This window comes from Siniperca chuatsi, linkage group LG9, assembly GCF_020085105.1.
Source record: "Siniperca chuatsi isolate FFG_IHB_CAS linkage group LG9, ASM2008510v1, whole genome shotgun sequence".
NCBI lineage: Eukaryota > Metazoa > Chordata > Actinopteri > Centrarchiformes > Sinipercidae > Siniperca > Siniperca chuatsi.
This window is the reverse complement of record NC_058050.1, coordinates 5,135,154-5,154,475: the sequence shown is the minus strand read 5'-3', so window position 1 is coordinate 5,154,475 and position 19,322 is coordinate 5,135,154. Positions and strand designations below refer to the sequence as shown.

The following is a 19,322-nucleotide window of genomic DNA, read 5'->3' as shown; positions in this document are numbered from 1 at the left end:
AAACATCAGCATGTTAATGGTTAGTCCACCTTGACTTGGATAAGAAGAAGGAGGAAGAAGAAAAGGCTCATGCAGAAATTATCATATTTGTTAACGTTCCAAACTGTATATATAGCCAACAGCATTATGTTTCATTTCATTGAACTGATTAGAACTTGTATCATATTATAGGCTAACTTTACATGGTGCGTAACTAGAGATAACATTCAATCACTAATGAGATCGCATGTATTGTATTTCTAAGAACAGACATATTGGACCTCTTTGCTACTAGTTGAATGTGAATGCGTGGGACAAATTAAGCCCTGGTACAGATAACAGGACTGTTGTCCTCTGCATGTGGCAGAACACAGCGTTATGACCGATGGAGCACACAAAAAAGGAAACGTGGGGAGAAAGTTCCGTGTCCAGGAATCAAAACGGCCTTAACCATTAGGCTACCCCGGCGCCCCCGCGAAAGTCATTTTTAATGTAACTATTTGATCTCTCTTCTTCCGTCCCTAGCCTCCCTTTCCCCCTCTCTCCACTCTCTCTTCCTCCCCCGCCTTTACTAGTCTTGGCTCCTCCACCCTGTGCTTTGAGTGATGCTCTGAAACCAGGTCAGGCTAGTGAAAACTGCTGTGGAGCTGTGTACAGTAGCCAGGGAGGGAGGAGAGGAGGAGTGGTGGGCGAGCCGATGGCTACTGTACATGTTGAGCTTTGGTGGTGGTGATTCAAAGCCCACACTGCACCTAATGGGTGATTAACGCGCCTGGGGAGCTGCAGATATCACAACAGTAAATGAGCGTGGGGGTTTCCTCCGTCTGGAGATCTGACTGAAGAAATCCTATCTGGGAGAGAGCCAATTGACCCAGTGTACAGAGGGAAAAACAAAGGCATAATAGTAGTTAGCGCTTTAGTTTTTTTCAGTGATGTTCGGTGCTGGGCACCCCCCCGATTTAGGGTAAACACAGATCAATCCTCAATCCTTATTCCACAAATTCAACCCTTCTCTTCGTGGGTTTCTTCTGGTGTTCCAGTTTCATCTGACGGTCCAACATACAAATTCAGATGGATAGAAGACTAAATAGCCTGCAGGTATGACCCTGAATGTAAGTGCGTTCCTGTGTTCAAGCTCTCCATCGCGTTTCCCTGCCTTCCACCCAAGCTGAGACTGACTTCAGTTTTCTATGATCATGCGCATTAGGAATACATGGGTCAAGTAAATGGATCAATTAATCAAAGCTCAGGGCTGCTGACTTGCTGCAGGCTAATTTGCATGCACTGAAAGTTCACTAGTCAAAGGGCGTTTGCTTCTGTTTGTCAAACTTTCTGGTTGTGAGAAGGTTGAAGGTACCACTTATTCAAAGTATTCTCACCTGTGCAGGACTGAGACTCCCAAGACTGGTCAGGACAGAGCTGCAGGTTTTCAGGCTCCTGGGCCAACACGGCTCGTGAGCGAACCTGAACCGAACCAAAGTCCACGCCAGCCCCCTTGACGCAGATGCTCACACATGAGCTCCAGTCTGACCACTCCATCAGGTAGCATTCACCTGCAGGGGCAAAGGGACAAAATACATCATTGGGATTGTAAATGTAAGGTTTTTGGTCGGAGAGCACTTAACTGAATACGTGTGATTATGAAAGCAATTAATTCATTCATCAATAATCATTTCTCAAGCAAAAATTGTGAAAAATTGCCAAACATCGTCTGGTTCCACTTTCCCCAATGTGACGATTTTTCTGCTTTTCTCTGTTTTATATCATTGTCAACTGAATATCTTTGGGTTTTGGACTGTTGGTTGGACTCCAGGAAGTTGTGATTTTACATTTTATAGACTAAACATAAACAAATAGTTACATCCCTATTTAACAGCACTACCAATATGGAGAAGTTAAGTTATTCTACTCGCATTTTGTTAATGACAAACAACAAACAAAATTTAATTCTGAACAATAACATCATAATCCCTACATAAATTGATGAATAAATAAAAAACAGACAAAACACGAAACCTGTTGCCCAAACTGATGAAAATGCAAAAATAAAGAAATAATAAAAAGAACAGAGTCAGGTGTGTTACTAGGTGAACAATCAATTAGTAGTACAACAACCTTATATATTCATATTGGTGTAAATAAAGCAGGTAGAAATGAAATCCTTACAAATTAAACTACATCTCTTCACTGTGCCCTGTTCAGTGGGGAATTTTTGAAATAGCTGCCTGATGACCTGTAGAAAATTGCTGGGTCTGGCCTTGAGCCATATCACAAGTCTTTTAATTTCCTGTAAGCCTCAGATCCTCAGGCAGGCTCTTCAGGCAGAGTTTAAGACTAAAAGGTGGCCAGGTTTTTGCCGTCATTTTGCCAATGCTTTGGAAAGACCTGCCTGAGGAGCTTCGGCTGACGGAAACGGTATTATCACAGAATCACATCTAGATTTACTAGATTAGATGTATTTTATTTCATTTTCACTATTAATCTACTTGTATCCTCCATCTCTTGTTGAACCCTCTTGTTTTTATTAATTTTCATGGCTTTTATTGACTTTTAAAGAACCGTGTAAGCTATGCAAAAATCTCTGCATTGTAGTTTTAGTGTGGGTGTCCTGGTGGAAATCAGATATTCAACTTTGGCAGAACTAAAGCAATGTTTTACCTATCTATCTATGGCTGAGAAGAGTTTGATCTGGGTGAGATGTTAAGGTATTTACATATTGTATCATGATGGTTGAGATGCTTTGAAGAGTTTCAGGAGGAGGAAGGTGTAAATTTGAGATGCAGGGCGGGTTGGTTTTGATCACAGCTGACAACTGCAGCTCATCAAGCAGCAGGGGAAATAGAACATGGGTCAAGGGTGGCGGTGCATGAATGTGTGTGTGTGTGTGTATGCAACCTGCCAGTATTCCCAAGCTGCTCCCGGTCCTACGCAAACAGCCCTCGAATTTCCCCTAAAATCACACTACTGTACCTCCCTGCACAGAAAACAGTCTGCGCTTTTGATTGCCGTTTGATACTTCACTGCTCCTGCAGTTTGGCAAAAGGGGTTGGACTGACTTGTTATCTAGGGCAGCGTTTCTCAGTGTTTTCCATCTCAGGGGCCAGAAGACATCTGATGAGGTTTTTTTTCTCCCCCCTCCAAAATGAGAAATCCACCAGTGGAAACACATCTCACATGCTCTTAAAATATGAAATTAATTCAAACCTTGGTACTTTTAAACGAGTCGTGGGTTGAAAGAAGAGTAACATTTTTTCTCCTCTCTATATTTTAGTGAGATTGAATGACGAACGATCAATGGTGAACCAAAATGGGCACATAGCACTTTGGAAATGAACTCCCCATTTGTGTTTTGTCTTTTGGCAGAAGCAAGTAATAATTCTTCCTTCAGGGACTGTTCACACTGAAAATAACAGATTTATATCGAAGCTGCACTGTGTGAAAATACACCCCTCTTAACAGGCTGAATCATAAATTGGGGGTTCAGTTTCCCATCTTTTCTTATTGAAATGTTGTAGATTTGCCCTATTTACCCAAAGGAAATCTCATGTTCACTTCTCTGTGTGGCACAATATTGAGGGTGCAGCTTGTGTATATATAAAGAGCACTGCTGTGGTTGTGGGAGGGGCAGTAAAGCGTTGGAGCTACAGATCTGATGGACAGAGTCCAGCAGCTGGGCAGAGCTCACCTGTCTGTCTGCGCTGCTCTACACCGCAAAGCTACATCAAACCCAGCGGCTGACAAGCCTCCATCACAAAACCTGACCACAACTCATCAGGCCCGACCTTTGAAGCGATAATCCCATCTGTGAGATTCTCTCTCTCTCTTTTTTCAGTGGGGGTTGGAGGTTGACATCCTGGCTGCTAAGCTGATATTGTGCTGTTTCTGCACTGCGGTCCTGAGACATCACCTGTTAATCAAGTGTCAAAAGACCGTGATGAAGTCTTCATTTGACACAATGGTTACTGTTGCTATTGCTAAATACGATGGTGTAGTCCCTCATTCGTCCAGGAGTGTTCTAACGTAGAAAAGGTTTCAGTCGTACTATTAGAGTAGCTTAAATTTCTAGTTCCCGTCCCATTTTTTCACAATTGAGAATGACTTCCGGATGGGAGCCGAAACGTTTTGATTCTGGAAACAGTGTCCAGATGACTACGACTGAAACCTTTTCTACGATATTGCTAAATACCCATTTCTTTTATTTAGAAAGAAAATACTTTTACTGCTGTTGAAGAGGATTTGTCACTGTTAAGACCTGCAATACCCAAAACTGGCTTTAAAAAAATGTCACTGTGTGTGTAGCCCAAATCAGGGTTCAAGACTATTTCATAACAAGGCTGCAAAACCTGAGCATACAAATTGTTTATCCATATCGACATAAACACTTGAGATATAAATGAATGTCATTTAGCACTCTGATTTACCACAGCACAAAAAAAAAATCTCTTTTTGAACCCGATTTAAAAAGGTTGACCTGGACAGTGTCAAGAGAAGTGGACAATTTATCATTTTTGTATAAAAGAGTTTAATGTAACCGCTTCCTGTCTCACCTGCACAGAGAAAGCTGCTGTTGTCCAGGAATACAATCTCAAGCAGCATTACTCGACTAATGCAACTCGTGAGGGCGAGGAGACGGAAAGACGAGCTGCTCAGCTTCAGAGTGCGTATAGTCCAATGTTTTTGTTAAAGCAACACCAGTTTTGTTTCTGCTGAGTTTTCAATCTGCCCCTCTAGGAGAGAACAAGCTCACCATGCCCCCAGGTAATTTGAGTTTGAGGCCCCTTCCCTGCATTCTCAAATAAAAGCTGCTCTTTAAACAAATGTCAGAGTTTCGTGGCCGTCATGAGCAAATAAAAGCCAGTTGGTGACAAACGCTGGGTAAATTACCTCAGATATTAACCAGCACTCAAATGGCTGACATGATAAATTCAGGATAAAGTACATTTCCACTGCACTAATTGCATCATTACAACAATAAGTATATTGTTGTAATCACTGATCTCTTTTCAACAGAAATACTGTTCTCATTCACTTACTAATTCCAATTGCTTCTACATTTTGTGTTAAGCTACTGTGAGTGAAACAGAACACGTCCTACAGATATTTTACATTCAAAGCCTAAAGGAAAGGAAAGGAAAGGATAGTACACTTTGAGTTGCTGGAAGGTGTTTCATTTGAAACATCTGCGCAGGAAGTGTTGACTTTTACTGACAGGAAGCTACCACCGAACGAAAAACCGACCAAGAAGAACCGACTGTGTAATTTAATAGTAAGTAAGAACAGTATTTCTGTTTAAAAAGAGAAACTCAGAGCAACAGATAAGTACTTACGTATGACATGGCTACAGTGTTGTACTGGAACTAGTACTGTGGAAATGTATGTTATCTTGAGCATGGCATCAATAGATCGGATTAAGGGAGATGTCTTACTAAAATATACTTATAAGAGCAGGGAAAGTTTGGAATTAAAGCTTGATTATCTCTGCGGTTGAGGTAAATAAAGAATTTATTGAATCATTGTCATGTTCTATTAAATCAGTGATAGAGCAGCAAAAATGTATTCATATGAAAAAGTCACGGATTGTGACTGTAAAACCTCTGAAAGTCTGATACTGCTTCTGATTTTAAGATTTTTACTTTAAAGAACAAGTTATATTAGACTCAAACTGCCAGGTGGGTTGCTTACTTCGCTAACCAGACGGCAATAAACCACACAAGGACCTACAGTATTAAATAAAACTATACATCTATGAACTTTATAATATTTCACAGGTTTTGCTTCGCATGGTCGTATATCATGTAAATCGCAACAGATGTCCAGCTCAGCATAAAGACGGTGGCCGAGACATTATCACTCACCGAAATAAAAGGTCATCCTATGCAGGTTGATTGTGTACTAACACTGCCAGGTTTGAGGGTTTGTTACCAGCTGGGGCTACCCATGCTGAAAATGTGTGCACACATGGCACACTAACAAGCTCTGGGTGGAAGCTTGACCAAATGGCATCAGTCTTGTTTTAGGTTTTTGTTCTACAAAATCGCCTGAGTCTGCTTAACAGCTACGCATGTATAGTTTAGATGTGGCATACACACACACACACACACACAACGCTTTAAAAAGTACAACCTAGAAGTACAGTCAACTGACTGTTAGCTGTTGAAGCTGAGTACAAAGGGAGATTCTTGTATCGAAGGTATTTAGAGGGTGTCATTTTTTAAAAAGGCCTTTCAAAAACCAAGCACAGAACAGCAATGAATGGATTAAACAGCTAACCAGCTAACTAGCATCACATGAGCTGTGTAGTATTCACCCATTGTGTGGAAGCCGGTCCTGGATGCTATCGAGTTCATGGTAATGTTAGCGGTTCTGTCCGGCTCACCACTGGATTCAGGGAAGTTTACAATCCAGCAACCTCAGCCAACGTTACACAAGATAAAGTTACATTTGCCAAACACCTCGATTAGTCCTCATCCTAAAAGCCACATTAACAGTGAAAACCATTTGAAAATATGAACAAGTATGTAAGCTAAGCAGCCAAACAGCTGTTATGTTAGAATGAAATAAGAGTCTGATTTTACATTTTTCTTTATCATACTTGTAATACTGGGGCTAACCAGCTCTACACTGCAATAGTTTTTTCCTAGGACATGCAGCTTTAGCCTCAGTCTGTTAGCATTATATCATGTACAGTTCTCAACCAACTAGCTAGCTACAGCTGATAAAATCAACTAATTACAGATGTCATTTCTTCTGCAAAATCAACGGTCTGCGGCATGTAAACTGCATATGTGCAGTGCAAGAACGAAAAGTTTGACAGGTGTAGCAACAGTGACTAACATTCAATTCTGCCCAAACTTCCTTCTATTTGTTTCTCCTTTTAAAATTTGCCTCTATTCTTTAATTTAGTTTTTTTTTATAATGTCTGAAGCTGTATTTCATATTTCATCTTTTATGCAATATAAAAAAAATCACTTTGAATTGCCTTTGTGTATGAAATGTGCCATATTAAGTTACAGTGATTGGCCATGCCTATAATCAACGTTGAAACACCTCTTCAATCTGTTCTCCACTTAATCAGCATTGAAATTCATATGTGAGGTGAATAAATGCATAAAATCTTTGTCATTTACAGTGCAGTAGATTGTTATTTAGTGTGGTTGTAGCTCAGCTTGCCATCTTCTTTTTTTTTATAAGGCCTTAGGGTTTTTGTTATCTCGCCCACACAGATTATTGATTGCACCTCTTTTTTCTGCGTTATTTTATCTGTATGTGTTTTAATCACTTTGTGTCTATGTTTCTTCACTGTAAAAATGGAATAAATTGAATTGAAGGGGCCACAGCTTTCATGTGGATTCACCACTTCAGTCTATTTCGCTGAAAGAGCAGGTGCTCTAAATAGTTTGTGCCTTCCACATAAACCAGAAAACAGTTCCTGACAGCGGTGCCTCTGGCTTGGCAAGGCGCTTCAACAAACACAACTAACAGCGTTCGCAGATGGGAGGCCTGTGAGGGATTATCTTTTTTATATCTCAGCACCTTCATGGTAAGATCATAGTAAGAATGGGGATAGATAAAGTAAACTGGGAAAAAATGGGGGAAACTAGAAGTAAATATGAGACCCAAATTTGCATGTAGAGTACAACGGTGTCTTAACTTCCTTAGCAGAGGAGAGTGGAGGGCTCTCCGACTTGCTACAGGCAATGAAATACAGTACCTACCAGTAAATTTAACATGCATAAAACGGCACAGTTATACAAAGCATCTGCCATAATGTAGTCCATTTATTCTGCCTCCAGGTAAGCTCCTACCTCTGATTTTAGAGGTCATGACAGATACTGAGTGCTATTGGTAAGAGATAATAAAATCTACCCTGCAACAAAAGTATATTTAGCAGCTGCTTTATGATATAAATCAAACTGCTGACAAGTGTTGACTGTGTTAGGAACTGCAGAGTGACTTCTGTGTTCTGCTGTGCAATGCAAAAGAGTTGTAATGGATTATTTCACTTGTTTAGAGCTCCATTCTACTGCTTTAATAGTTAAGATTTGACTTTTCAAAAATCTGTATGACGCTCAGATGTTCATGGCTCCACTGAACTCTGTGTCGACAATCTCAACAGTAATGATGGTGAGTACCGTGTTAAATTAACCCGTAGACTAGGGGGTGTGAAGATTAATCGATATGTTTAGGAAAGCGGATACAAGAGTCAGAGATTCAACCAAATTCAGGTAATGCTAGCATTAGCAGCTTGTTACTTCTAACAGGCTCCTAACTCCTTGCAGTCACTGAAGCCATGCACTGTTTTATTTACCGGGACATGTGCACAGACAGCGTAATTGAAAAAATAAATTAAAAAAATCAGGAAGGATCACACTGACCCAGGAACTCTGGTAAACAATAAACTATCAGCAGCATTTCAGTGAAAAATTCCCCCTACTTATCGACTGGCTAGAAAGATATTGTTTACTATTGTTTGTGTGGCAGAAGACGTACTTTTTTGGGACATGATGATTCAGTATTTGAAATAAAGATTAAGGAAATAATTGATTTATTTTAGTCACTTTTATTCTTTCAAAATAAAGTAAAAAAATATCAAATCCTAATCGTGGCTGAGTCGTGTCAGCTTTGAGTCACTGAATCATTACTGTATCATTTTTCTATCAGATTGTGGACTGTGTATCTAGATTAAAATCGCATCATCTGAGAGAGAGAGATACACACCCCTACTGTAGACATATTTGCCAAACCTATGACAATGACATTCAGGTTGTGAACACGTCCTTACTATGCTAATACTGCTGCTAGTCTATCCTGTGTTTGGACATGACTTTGCAAGGTTGCTCATGCAGCACAGGGAGCTCAAAATGAGAACAGAACAGCATTATTACCTGGGCAGGGCAGGGTACAGGCCTCTTTCAGTCTGATCTGCTTGTCTCCGTCGATGGCCAGCTCCAGGCTGCTGCACAGCTCCTCGTCTACCAAGCTGCCTTCGCCTTCGCTGGAGCCGTCCGACACGAAGCAGGACAGGTTCCTGTAGCGCAAGCCGTGTCCACACACCACACTCTGACAGGACACGAACACCACAGAAGAAGAAGGAGGATGAGTTACCACAGTGAGAGAGAGGTTACATGAGCCTACAGCCACTTGGTGATAGTTTAATAATGGTAATTTATAGCTATGGCTGGAAATTTTGTCTATCGGCCATTTTAATTGATAACTCAAAGTCATATTAAGCTTCCAAAACTGAACTGTTCCAGTGGCTGCTGTGACCGCTGATAAAAAGAATACTTTTATGTCCAAATTACAATAAACAAAGTGGATTTTAAATAATGATGTAGTTTTAAAAGTATATATTCATGTTATTAATGTGTGCTGCCTTTTACGAAGTGCATAGACATCAAGTTTACAAAATATTAATGACACTTTAAAGCTCTTTAATGCTGCAATCTGCGACTGATGTACATGGGCAGACCCAACATTTAATGAAGTTAACGGTAATTTATCCCTTATTGATTTCCATCATTAAATCAATACCAATCACCGTGGATGAGATGTAGATAAAGAGAGAGTTTTAAGCTTAATCAGAAGAATGTTGCTGATACGCTGTAAATTCAGTGTAATTTAAACTTGGCCACTTATTCATTAGTAATCTGATGGACAGTAAGCTTTCAGTTCAGATTCTGAAATCAAAGGGGGAAAAAAAATCACTTACACATATGTGCTTAAAATCTGCACAAAGATGTTCATTATTTTTCCTGTCTCCAAACACTCTTCTTGACACAGTTTCATTCAGTTCATCAACAAAAAAGAGGATGTTGCCATCTCATTGGTGGACATAAATCACTGCTGAAGATACCTCAATGGTTTGTGTTTTAATACTTGAAAAAGGCCATTTGTCACTGTGCTGACTGACTTAAGTCGTGTTTAGACTAATTTCAATTTTAAAACATGAATCAGATAAATGCTCATGTTAAAATTAAGTAATGGAATCACTTAAAAGACAAATTAATTACTTAAAAGTCTAATATTTGTCACTTTTAGTTACTTTTACTACTTAGTTGAAGATAGATAGATCATTTTACAACACAGGGTTGTGTAACAAGATTTTGTTTTGTAATTCCCTTTATGCTACTCAAAATAGACTGTTGCATTTATAATCCTTAAGATTTTCTTGAAATAAAACATTTTTATGGTGGCCTTTTTTGGCAATAGTCATTCAATGTATTTATACTCTGTAATTACCTCTCTATGTAGTAGTTTTGATTGGTAGTGGCAAAGTCTGCCATGCCTTCACACACACACACACACACACACACACACACACACACACACACACACACACACGGATTCACAGGAAAACGATGCATGCATGTAATCCAGCGTTACTGTTTTTAATTTTATCTCGTTGATATCAGCGTCACCGTTTACTGTTCACTCTCCTGCAGCCGTTTCAGAGCTGGATTAAGTTACTGCTAATGCAAACCCAAGGTTTCCTACTGCTGCTGCTTCAAATTAAAACTAATCGACTGTTGAAACGCATGGTGGCTTTCAGGAGGCGGAATGTATTTGTTACAGAGGTTAGTGCTAACCACGATCGATTTCATTAGCGAATCAGTTTTAATTTTTGAAAGGGAGTAATGGAACCAGAAGGAGCAGCCACAGTGAGCAGCTGGATGAAGAACTGTAGGCTGCAGGATGCAAACGGAAGCTAACCATCTTAATTGTGACTTGCTAACTCAATAACAAGAGGAGAAGTGATAAAAAAAAGTTAGCTAGTGGGTTAAAGTCCATCATGGGTAACGGCTGACCTCGGATGACAGTAAATGCAATCACACAGAGATGCGCTGCCAGCAAAACTGTTGTTTTCCTATAGTACCTGGCGTGCGCTCCTCTCTCACACTGTGCTTCGCGTTTTTCTAGCGGTTTTAGATGCACATAAAAGTTCAAATATTCTCAACGTTCCAGCAAAAGGTGCGAAGTCGCACCACTCGTCAATTTCAAACTTGGCCTCGGCAGCCAATCAAATCAAGCAAGAGGCGGACTTTACTACTTTAGCACTTTCTTCCTGTTGCTTGAGCAGCCAGGTGAATCCCTCTAGTGAGTATAATGCCATTTACTATGTCGATAAATGGACTGTGAGAGAGCAATGGGGCGCACGCAGCCCCGCTCCTCAGGTGCAGCAGCTGTTTTGGCGTTTTTAAAGCGGCTGCGCCTGTAGCGGTGCGTCTCTGTGTGATCGCCCCATTAGTTGTCTCTCTTCTTTCTTCGTTTCTCTCACTTGATAGAGCTAATTGAGAGGAACAAATAACCTAAATGAATGATAAGAGGCATGTCTCCCCGTCTTCCCATAAAACTACACCCATGCTTGCAAAGTTTTGTTTTATGTCATAAAGCGATAAAGCAGACTACTTTAATAATCTGACCTCGTGGCACACAATGCAAAATGTGAAGTGTAAAGGCTGCCAAATTGCTTGGCAACGGTATTGATTTACAGTAATGTATCAGCATTAAAAGTGTATTAGATTGATTTTTACTGTCCATCTCACAAAATAACGGTATGAGCAGGGATTTGATGGGGTTGTTCATCAATACTAAAGACTCAATTTTTTTTTTTGCGAGGTGCTGAGATTTCTGTTTTCCAAAATCCACTTTTTGGCTCAAACGCTTGTGTGTATTGATCTCAGCTGAGCCAGGGACCTGTCAAAGCTGCATTTCTTGTAGCTGACAGAGGGCGATACGATCATTAATAATTAATGCCCCTGAATTATGGTATAATGTTATAATTTATTGATGTACCTCCACCCGACACTCGGACCAGGGGCTGTACTGCCAGCGGTAGCATGGTCGGACAGGACAGGGCTTCCACTGCTCCATCTGAGAAGGGCAGGGCCGGCCATCGCCCTGAGAGGCCTGAACCACCGACCGCTGCCGCCACATCTTACCTGGAGAAAACAAACAGGAAGTGACATCATCAGCGTATTATTATTTTTCATTATTCATTTTACGTTTTATACATTTGTGTGTCTTCCTCTTATTTTCCATTTGAAAGTTCGTGCTCTTCTCAGACAATATGCCAGGGATTTGTATTTCCATGGTTGCACTGCCTAATTGTTAGTAAATTACATTGTTCAATAAAACAATTATCATTTAGATAGATAACATTAAGTACCACTCAAGCTAGAAAAACAACAGGGTCCTATAATAATTTTTCTGCTAAGCCTTTAGAGGTTTTGATTTCTGTCTAAAATAATACAATTATACAGAGCGTAAAGTGGCTGTGTTTTCTGCACAATAAACTAAATGCAAAACAGATTTGGCACACACAGTGACCGTTGAGGTTTACCACACTGCAGTCATCCATTCCCTCTGTAAATAGCTCATTTTAAAATGCATGTGTATGTGTTTGTTTTGAATGCATTACATTAGTGTTACTGTGCACAAGAGCACTTCTCTTAACAGGGCAGGATTTTCTAAATAGCCTGAAATACTGCACTTTTTCTCTGCCATCTTGATTGGTTCTTGGTCCACTTGAGTAAAATGGCTTTTCTTCCACATCAATCAGCAAACGCTTTAAATAAATCCAATACATTACAGCAGCTAACACCTCAGAGACTATTTGATTTAAGTGCAGATTTGATGATATGAATTAGCTAGACACCCTGCACACACATATACACACACATTTTAAAATGCAACCTTCCCGTCTACCTGTTTTAAACCACCCACTCTCAAATATCAGAACCCTTCATTTGTTGCACATCCCACTTTCATTTTCACACTGCATAGCCAGCAATCTGCTCACCCCAGAATACACCTTTGTCAACCTACGACACCTTTCAACACATAAAATACAAATCAGCCTTCCCACATACTCACACAAACTGTATAACCTGATATCCTATTCCAACAAGAGAACATCCCACACACATACACACACACACAAAAACACATCAAATAAGGTCCCCCTTGCTTCTTTAGCCTTACTTGAACTTTTATCTTATTCCTTGTGATTTAGCAACTATCGCTGCAGCGCCTCTTCTTCAAAGCGCTCCCTATAGCCCTGAGCAGCAGGAAGATGTAATAGGACAGAATCAATTGTGTGAACTGCCGGAGCAACAACCAGGCAACAGGAGGACACATTTTTGCTGCTCATTTGGGAAGACTGTGATGTCTCTTAAATAAACACTTCCTCTCTTTTTGTGAGTTTTTCTGGCCAAATGCCTCCAGTGGGAGCAGGAAGTGTCTGATTCGGGACTTTTTTAGTTATCCAAGTACGCTTTGCTGAACATGCATGTTTTTACTCAGCCACACTGTGCTTTAGTACTTTGGTGTGGAGTCACACGCTAGCACAGAAAACTGTTGGTGCAATAGGCTCCTTACAAGCAAACCTGGGATAAATGGTACTGTATGTGAAAATGCCAAGAAGCATAGCCATGTGCCAGCCAAGGCAGGGAAGAAAAAAGACTGCAAGCTAGTAAACATGTATGCAAACAATATAGGATTTATGTTGTTGTTCATTCAGCTTTGCAAATGTTTCATGTTGAAGTGGAAATGCATTCAACATGTTTGTTACAAACAATGTGTTTTGGTGAGTAACAGTTAATGTCAACATTTGTTTGTTTTCATCTCATTCCACACTACCTGACAGTAGGATATACAGTCTGTATCAGCTTGTTCTAACTCTTCATTGAAGCGACATGATTTTTGCACTGAAATTAAATATTCCAAACTTCAGATGTTTTTTTTTTTGGGTTTTTTTTTTATGGCTGCACAATTCCACCAAATGGAAATACTCTTGATGTCTTGTGCATCATTCCAATCAACAATTAATTTTTGAGAAATGTGACTCATGCTGTGCAATGTTTTGCTGCACAGCATGAGTTTGTAATGACTGAACCAACTGCGGATCAGTGAGGTTTAAGAGGCTAACCTCATTTGAGCTGAATCACTGGGCCCTGTTGTCTGCTGCAAATTCAAGAACTTGACGTGTTTGGCCATTTGCCATCAAGACTGCCAAGCTCAGCCTGGTTAATTCGGCATCATCCCATATATCATGTCTTCAAAAACATTTATAGACTAGCTTTAATGTGTAGATGTTTCATTATCTGTCCCTCAGCTTATATTTTATGTGCTCTTTTTTGTTGTTGTTTTTCCTTATTTTGCTTGCTCTGATTTTATCGAATTATTGCAAATGGAAATACAGTGATCATTATGCTTGATGATGAAAAGGTGACCTAGTGTTTAGAGAAGGTGTCTTGTTAGCAAAAGGTCACATACTTTTATTCTTGCTGCCAGTGAGTCCTGTCAGTTCTTTGATCACACTGGAAATTGCTCAAGATAAAAATGTCAGCTAAATGTCAACAACAGTTTGTACAATTTGAGTTGATCATAGTGTTGAGCAAAAGGTCTTATATTATGAATCTAACCTTCTAGTCCGCATGTCTGTGAACACTCTGACCAGGCCGACCACTCCGACAGCTGACAGTTGACGGGACACTCGACCACACAGGAGATGTTCATTTGCCACTTCTTCTCCAAATTTAACTGCAGCACATGTAGGAAATGAAAGGGAGTAATTCATGACACATCATCAAATAATTCGCAACACAGGCGAACAGTCACAGCACAGGACTCTCAATCTGTTACGGCTAGACAGCGGCTTGACCTCTCAGCACTACAATTCCCAGAAGCCTTTGTTCTGGCAGGGGACAGACTGTGCTGGGCAGCATCAGGCCAGCAGAGTTGGAACATCGAGGCTGCTGTGAAAACCATTCTGACACAATGTGTTTTTGTGAATGAGCCAGATGATGAAGTGGGCCAAGGGTTAAATAGCTGTGGGGACGGCTCTGCCACAGCCCGCCAGCTACAATTACAGGGAGCCGAGACACATTATGAATGAATAAAACACTCAGCCTGAAGCAACGACAACAATCTCTGCATGGGAATACTTCTGAATATTTCATGTTGCTGTGGGCCTAATAGTACTGGAAGGGTACGATAATATATTGTAATGAGTGATGTGATTAAGTCATTAAGAAAAATGAGTGTGTCAAAAGTAAAAACTAAACTGCCCAAAAAAGAAAAGCAAGAAAGTCTCACCTCCTCACAGAATTTTATATCGACCGATTTGCCATCGCTGCGAACACAGTCGAGCATCCGGGTCTTGATGCCGCTCCCACACACAGCATTAGGACTCAGTTGACATGTACTCCAGTCTGAGGAGAAACGGAACATATTCACATTTATATTTTTGGCTGTTAATGTTCATAAAACTGGCAATGTAAGTGCATCAGAGCGCTTAAGAAATAACACTTCAGGGAACTGTGGGTGCCAGGCTGAAATACCAACAACAGAGATAATCTCCTACAACTTAGTACCAGTAATGTTGTTTATAAAGTAATACGACATAATGATCCCCAGTACAACCATAGCCTTCAAGCCATTGAACATCACAAAGTCAACTTTGTTGCATTTTCTGTATTTGTTTCTTTAACGTTGCAAGAAGCCCAAAGACTGTCAACAAAAGTCACTTGGAGAAATATGCTGATTGTACTTGGAGGTTTCCTGTTTCTTTGATGGACTCCAAATGTCTTAATGCTGGCAAATTATATGCTAAAACCAGGTGGTCAGGGCATTCTGAGTTTCACCATTACAACATGATAGGTAGATGATAATACAAAATAAAGTACACTGAAAAATACCATGTGTCAACACTGGAAAATTTTCTCTGAACTTAGTAAGTGCAACTGAAGGAAAATCTAATTTTCCAACAATGCTATCATCATAGCTTTTTGTTGCAAGTCCAAGTCAAGTTACAAGTTCCCAAAAGCAACTTCCATGCCAAGATGTCTTTCAGGCCTGAATGCTTTAAATGACACAGCATTTGAACATTGTTCTGTCAAAGCTGGGTTAATAGTGTTTTTTTTACATTATATTTTACAAGAACAACTTGAATGTTTTTGCTTTCAATTCTCAAGTCAAGTCTTTAGGGAGTCAAGCCTCAGTGCAGTCAAATCAAAGAAAAGTCTTTATTTTTGTGACCTAAATCAGCATGAACTGATTTTATGGCCACTTGGGGGCAGCGGAAAAAAGCAGTAAACACTAACATTAACATATTATTAACCTTGATATGGTTGATATGGCAAACTTATTAGCAAACATTAGCATTCATGTGGAGTCGTGCTCTGGCCACTTGACGTATTAAGTCCAATATTTACTCTGCTTTTAGCTTTGTTTTGCTCTCCACCAACTCATATCGAGGTCTTTAGCTGCTAAATGCTCCACTACGTTCACCAGCTAGTCACTAACTGTGTCCGCCTGCTGTTTGCTGCTGAGCAGGTAGTGGGTTTTTAGGGCTTTTTCATTGAAAACAGCTGCCTGCTGTGTCTGAAAACAACGCTCATGAGAGTGGTGAGAGTAAACAGTAAAAAAGTAAAGTTGCAGGCTGGAAAACCAAAACAATAGAGCTGGGTAGCTGGGTATTGCCACTGATTTCCCGAATCGATTCGATTGCGATTCACAAGGTCCCGATTCGATTAGATTTCCAATTCAATATCGATTTGGTTAGGGATATTTTAGTAACAATACCAATTTTGCTTGGATTTTGAGATTCTCAGAGAACTAATGCTGTAAATTGTACAAGGAACCTGATAATCTGTATACCTGAATGGCAGATTTTCACTTGAAAACCTCCGTGATACATGTAAGTTAGCATAATATGTTGTAGAATTTTAGTGTTATTCACGCTTTAATACCACGTGGTTATGTATCAACATTTATACGCACTGTTTGTGAACTTTCTTCTCCTTACGTTCGGCACATCCATGTGCTGTTTTTAGCTCAAAGAAAGAGTTCATCAAGCTAGCAGCACAACACGTGAAAGCAGCCAAATCTGTAAAGTTTCCAGTATTGCACCATTGGTGCGCCTTCCGATCCGCAGAGCCCAACTTGCTGCAGTTCGCAGCCAGAGAAAGCTTCTTAATCCTGAAGAGGAGCAACTAACACAGAAAATCGATTTTGTAAACCCAGCCCTACAAAACAATGTGCCGAAAGACACTATAACGCTCCTTAGAGCTGAAGGGAACTACAGAGTTGGGTGATGATTCTCTGTAGGTTCAGCGCTACAAGTGACCCCTTTCACATACATATAGTAATTTGATCCATTGTTAATATAAAAATATTGATTATAGCAGCTTTAAGTATGATTCAGTCCAAAGTCTCTGGCCAACTTTACACCTGCAAACAAAATGGTTGCAATAAATCCTCTCATGATTTATAATATTCACGCTTGATAGAGAAATGCACTTACATGAATATAGGTGAGACATTAAAAATTTGTTTTTGTATTTGTACATCAGCAGCAATGATGGTTGAAAACATTTTAATCTATTAGCTGTCACGTGACCCAGAATTCACTTATCACATCTCCTCCAATTACATTTGACAGTAGAATATGACCCTTACATGATGACTGTTACCTGTCAGTAGAGCACACGGCCTTACCACATACAGCAAATATTTACCAGTGTTCAGCAAGCTGCTCCTGTTGATTTTACAAGGCAGGTGAGAGGGAGTCATGATTTAGACGGGAGCAGGATAGAAAAGGAGAGGAGCATGTTTTCAAGTCACAAGAAACCAGCATTTCATTGTGTTCCTGCTTCTGTAGTTGGATGTATTTTCAGTTGAGGCAGGATGATGTTGCGGGACAAAACACAAGGAGACGCTGTTCAAAAGTGTTCAAATGCGTCAGCTGTCACAAATTCTTTACACTTCAGAATGAATAAATCCCAGACAGTGAGAAACAACCATGGTGTGTCTTAGCTTTTTAAGGGTGAACACACAGAAATACACTGTCTCACCATGTCGCCTCATGTTACTTTGAAAGTTGTTTAGCTTAAAGGTTTCATATGCTGATATACAGGAAGCAAAAATACTTTTGATATAGTGTATTGACACAGTACAACACTATCAAATTAATTACCAGCTATGTTGCTGACATAAACTAAAATCCTCATGCCTTCACTGCACTGTATCTGATAGATCTTTTAGGATGGACGTGCTATGCATAAAAATTAACCACAATGGGCTCCCAGATGACTCAGCAAAATGGCGAGCCTTGTGCTTACCATACTGTAAGTTTGACTTCAGCTAATTACCTTCGTTGCATGACAAACTTCTTCTCCCTCTGCCATCTTTCCCTTATGCCACAAAACTGAAATGCCTTAAAATAATCGGTGTGTTTTTTTGTTGTGTGTTTGGAGTCAGACTCTAAAAGATTCTCTGATCACTGTCGAAAACATGATTATTTTGTCAGCAAAGAGGTCATTGAAGGTTTATAACAGCTCACATAAATCCAATAAATCTGGGTGCCATCAGTATGCTTTTATACCAGCATCATAAGCAAGCTGTGTGGCCAGGCGGTCAGATTTGAGTTAAATAACCAGGATTTAAAAGCAACATCAATAGAAATGTCCCCCAATAAACCTCAGAGCTGTAAGAGACTGAACCTTGGCCCCCCCCAAAAAAATTATTTCTGTGAAGTGAAAAGACAACATTTTCTTCCAGACCTAGGGTGCCGATGCCTTTCAAACCACAGTGTGCATGCTGTTGTTAAAAAACACTCTGCAACAACAAGGAGGCTGAGGTATCACTCATGAAGTGTGCCATCCGTTGACAAAGATGAGTGGCTGTTTTTAGCTGCAGTGAGCTCGTTTGCAAGCTCAACTCAGGGAATTGTGTCTCCTTCTGCCGAGGAGCTTTGTGGCACTCTGGGGACCGAAAACAGGGAGAATGCAACAAGAAAGAGCGACAGTAAGAGACAGAGAGAGACGGCAAGAAAAGGAGTAAAAGTATGAAAGAGGGAACAGCTTGGATGGTCTCAGCATCAACAAAGAAAAAAAAAAAAAAGAGCACTTTACCCAATAATAATCTCTGCTCGTATATTATGTACATATACCCTGGGATGCCTGTATGCCACTGTGAACCCAGCAGTAGGGATTATATGTCACGTCTCCCAGTGTAACAACACAAGGGGAAGACAGAGGAGGAGGGTGGGCTGGTTAAGAATGTGGGGCAACAGCAATGCAGGCAACACAACAAATCTAAATGAAATATAGGAACGCTGACAATCTCTCTCTCTCTCTCTCTTTTTTTTAATTTAAATTGTTTGTTACAGTTTCCAGAATTAAATGTGAAAGCGTAGCCTCTGTGACATGTGATATGGAGCTGTGATACCCTGCTGATTAGACAGGGGAGCTTGGAAAGGCTGCCAGCACAAATATCTGAGTAGTTTCGGAAATCGTTTATAGCAGCTATAATAGATAATTTTATAATAACAATGTATCAAA

The 19,322-nt window shown here is 40.1% G+C and overlaps 1 protein-coding gene across 2 annotated transcripts in view; it reads right to left on the bottom strand.

Moving 5' to 3' along the window:
- LOC122881673 (thrombospondin type-1 domain-containing protein 7A) overlaps nt 1-19,322 on the bottom strand; it is a 144,327-nt gene that overhangs the window by 13,620 nt on the left and 111,385 nt on the right. For both annotated transcript variants that reach the window (XM_044208173.1, XM_044208175.1), the window contains 5 exons: nt 15,076-15,191; nt 14,403-14,520; nt 11,773-11,918; nt 8,865-9,039; nt 1,359-1,532 (listed from right to left, as the gene is read on the bottom strand). In XM_044208173.1, the coding sequence (XP_044064108.1) occupies nt 1,359-1,532; nt 8,865-9,039; nt 11,773-11,918; nt 14,403-14,520; nt 15,076-15,191 (729 nt within the window). The remainder of the gene's footprint in view (nt 1-1,358; nt 1,533-8,864; nt 9,040-11,772; nt 11,919-14,402; nt 14,521-15,075; nt 15,192-19,322) is intronic.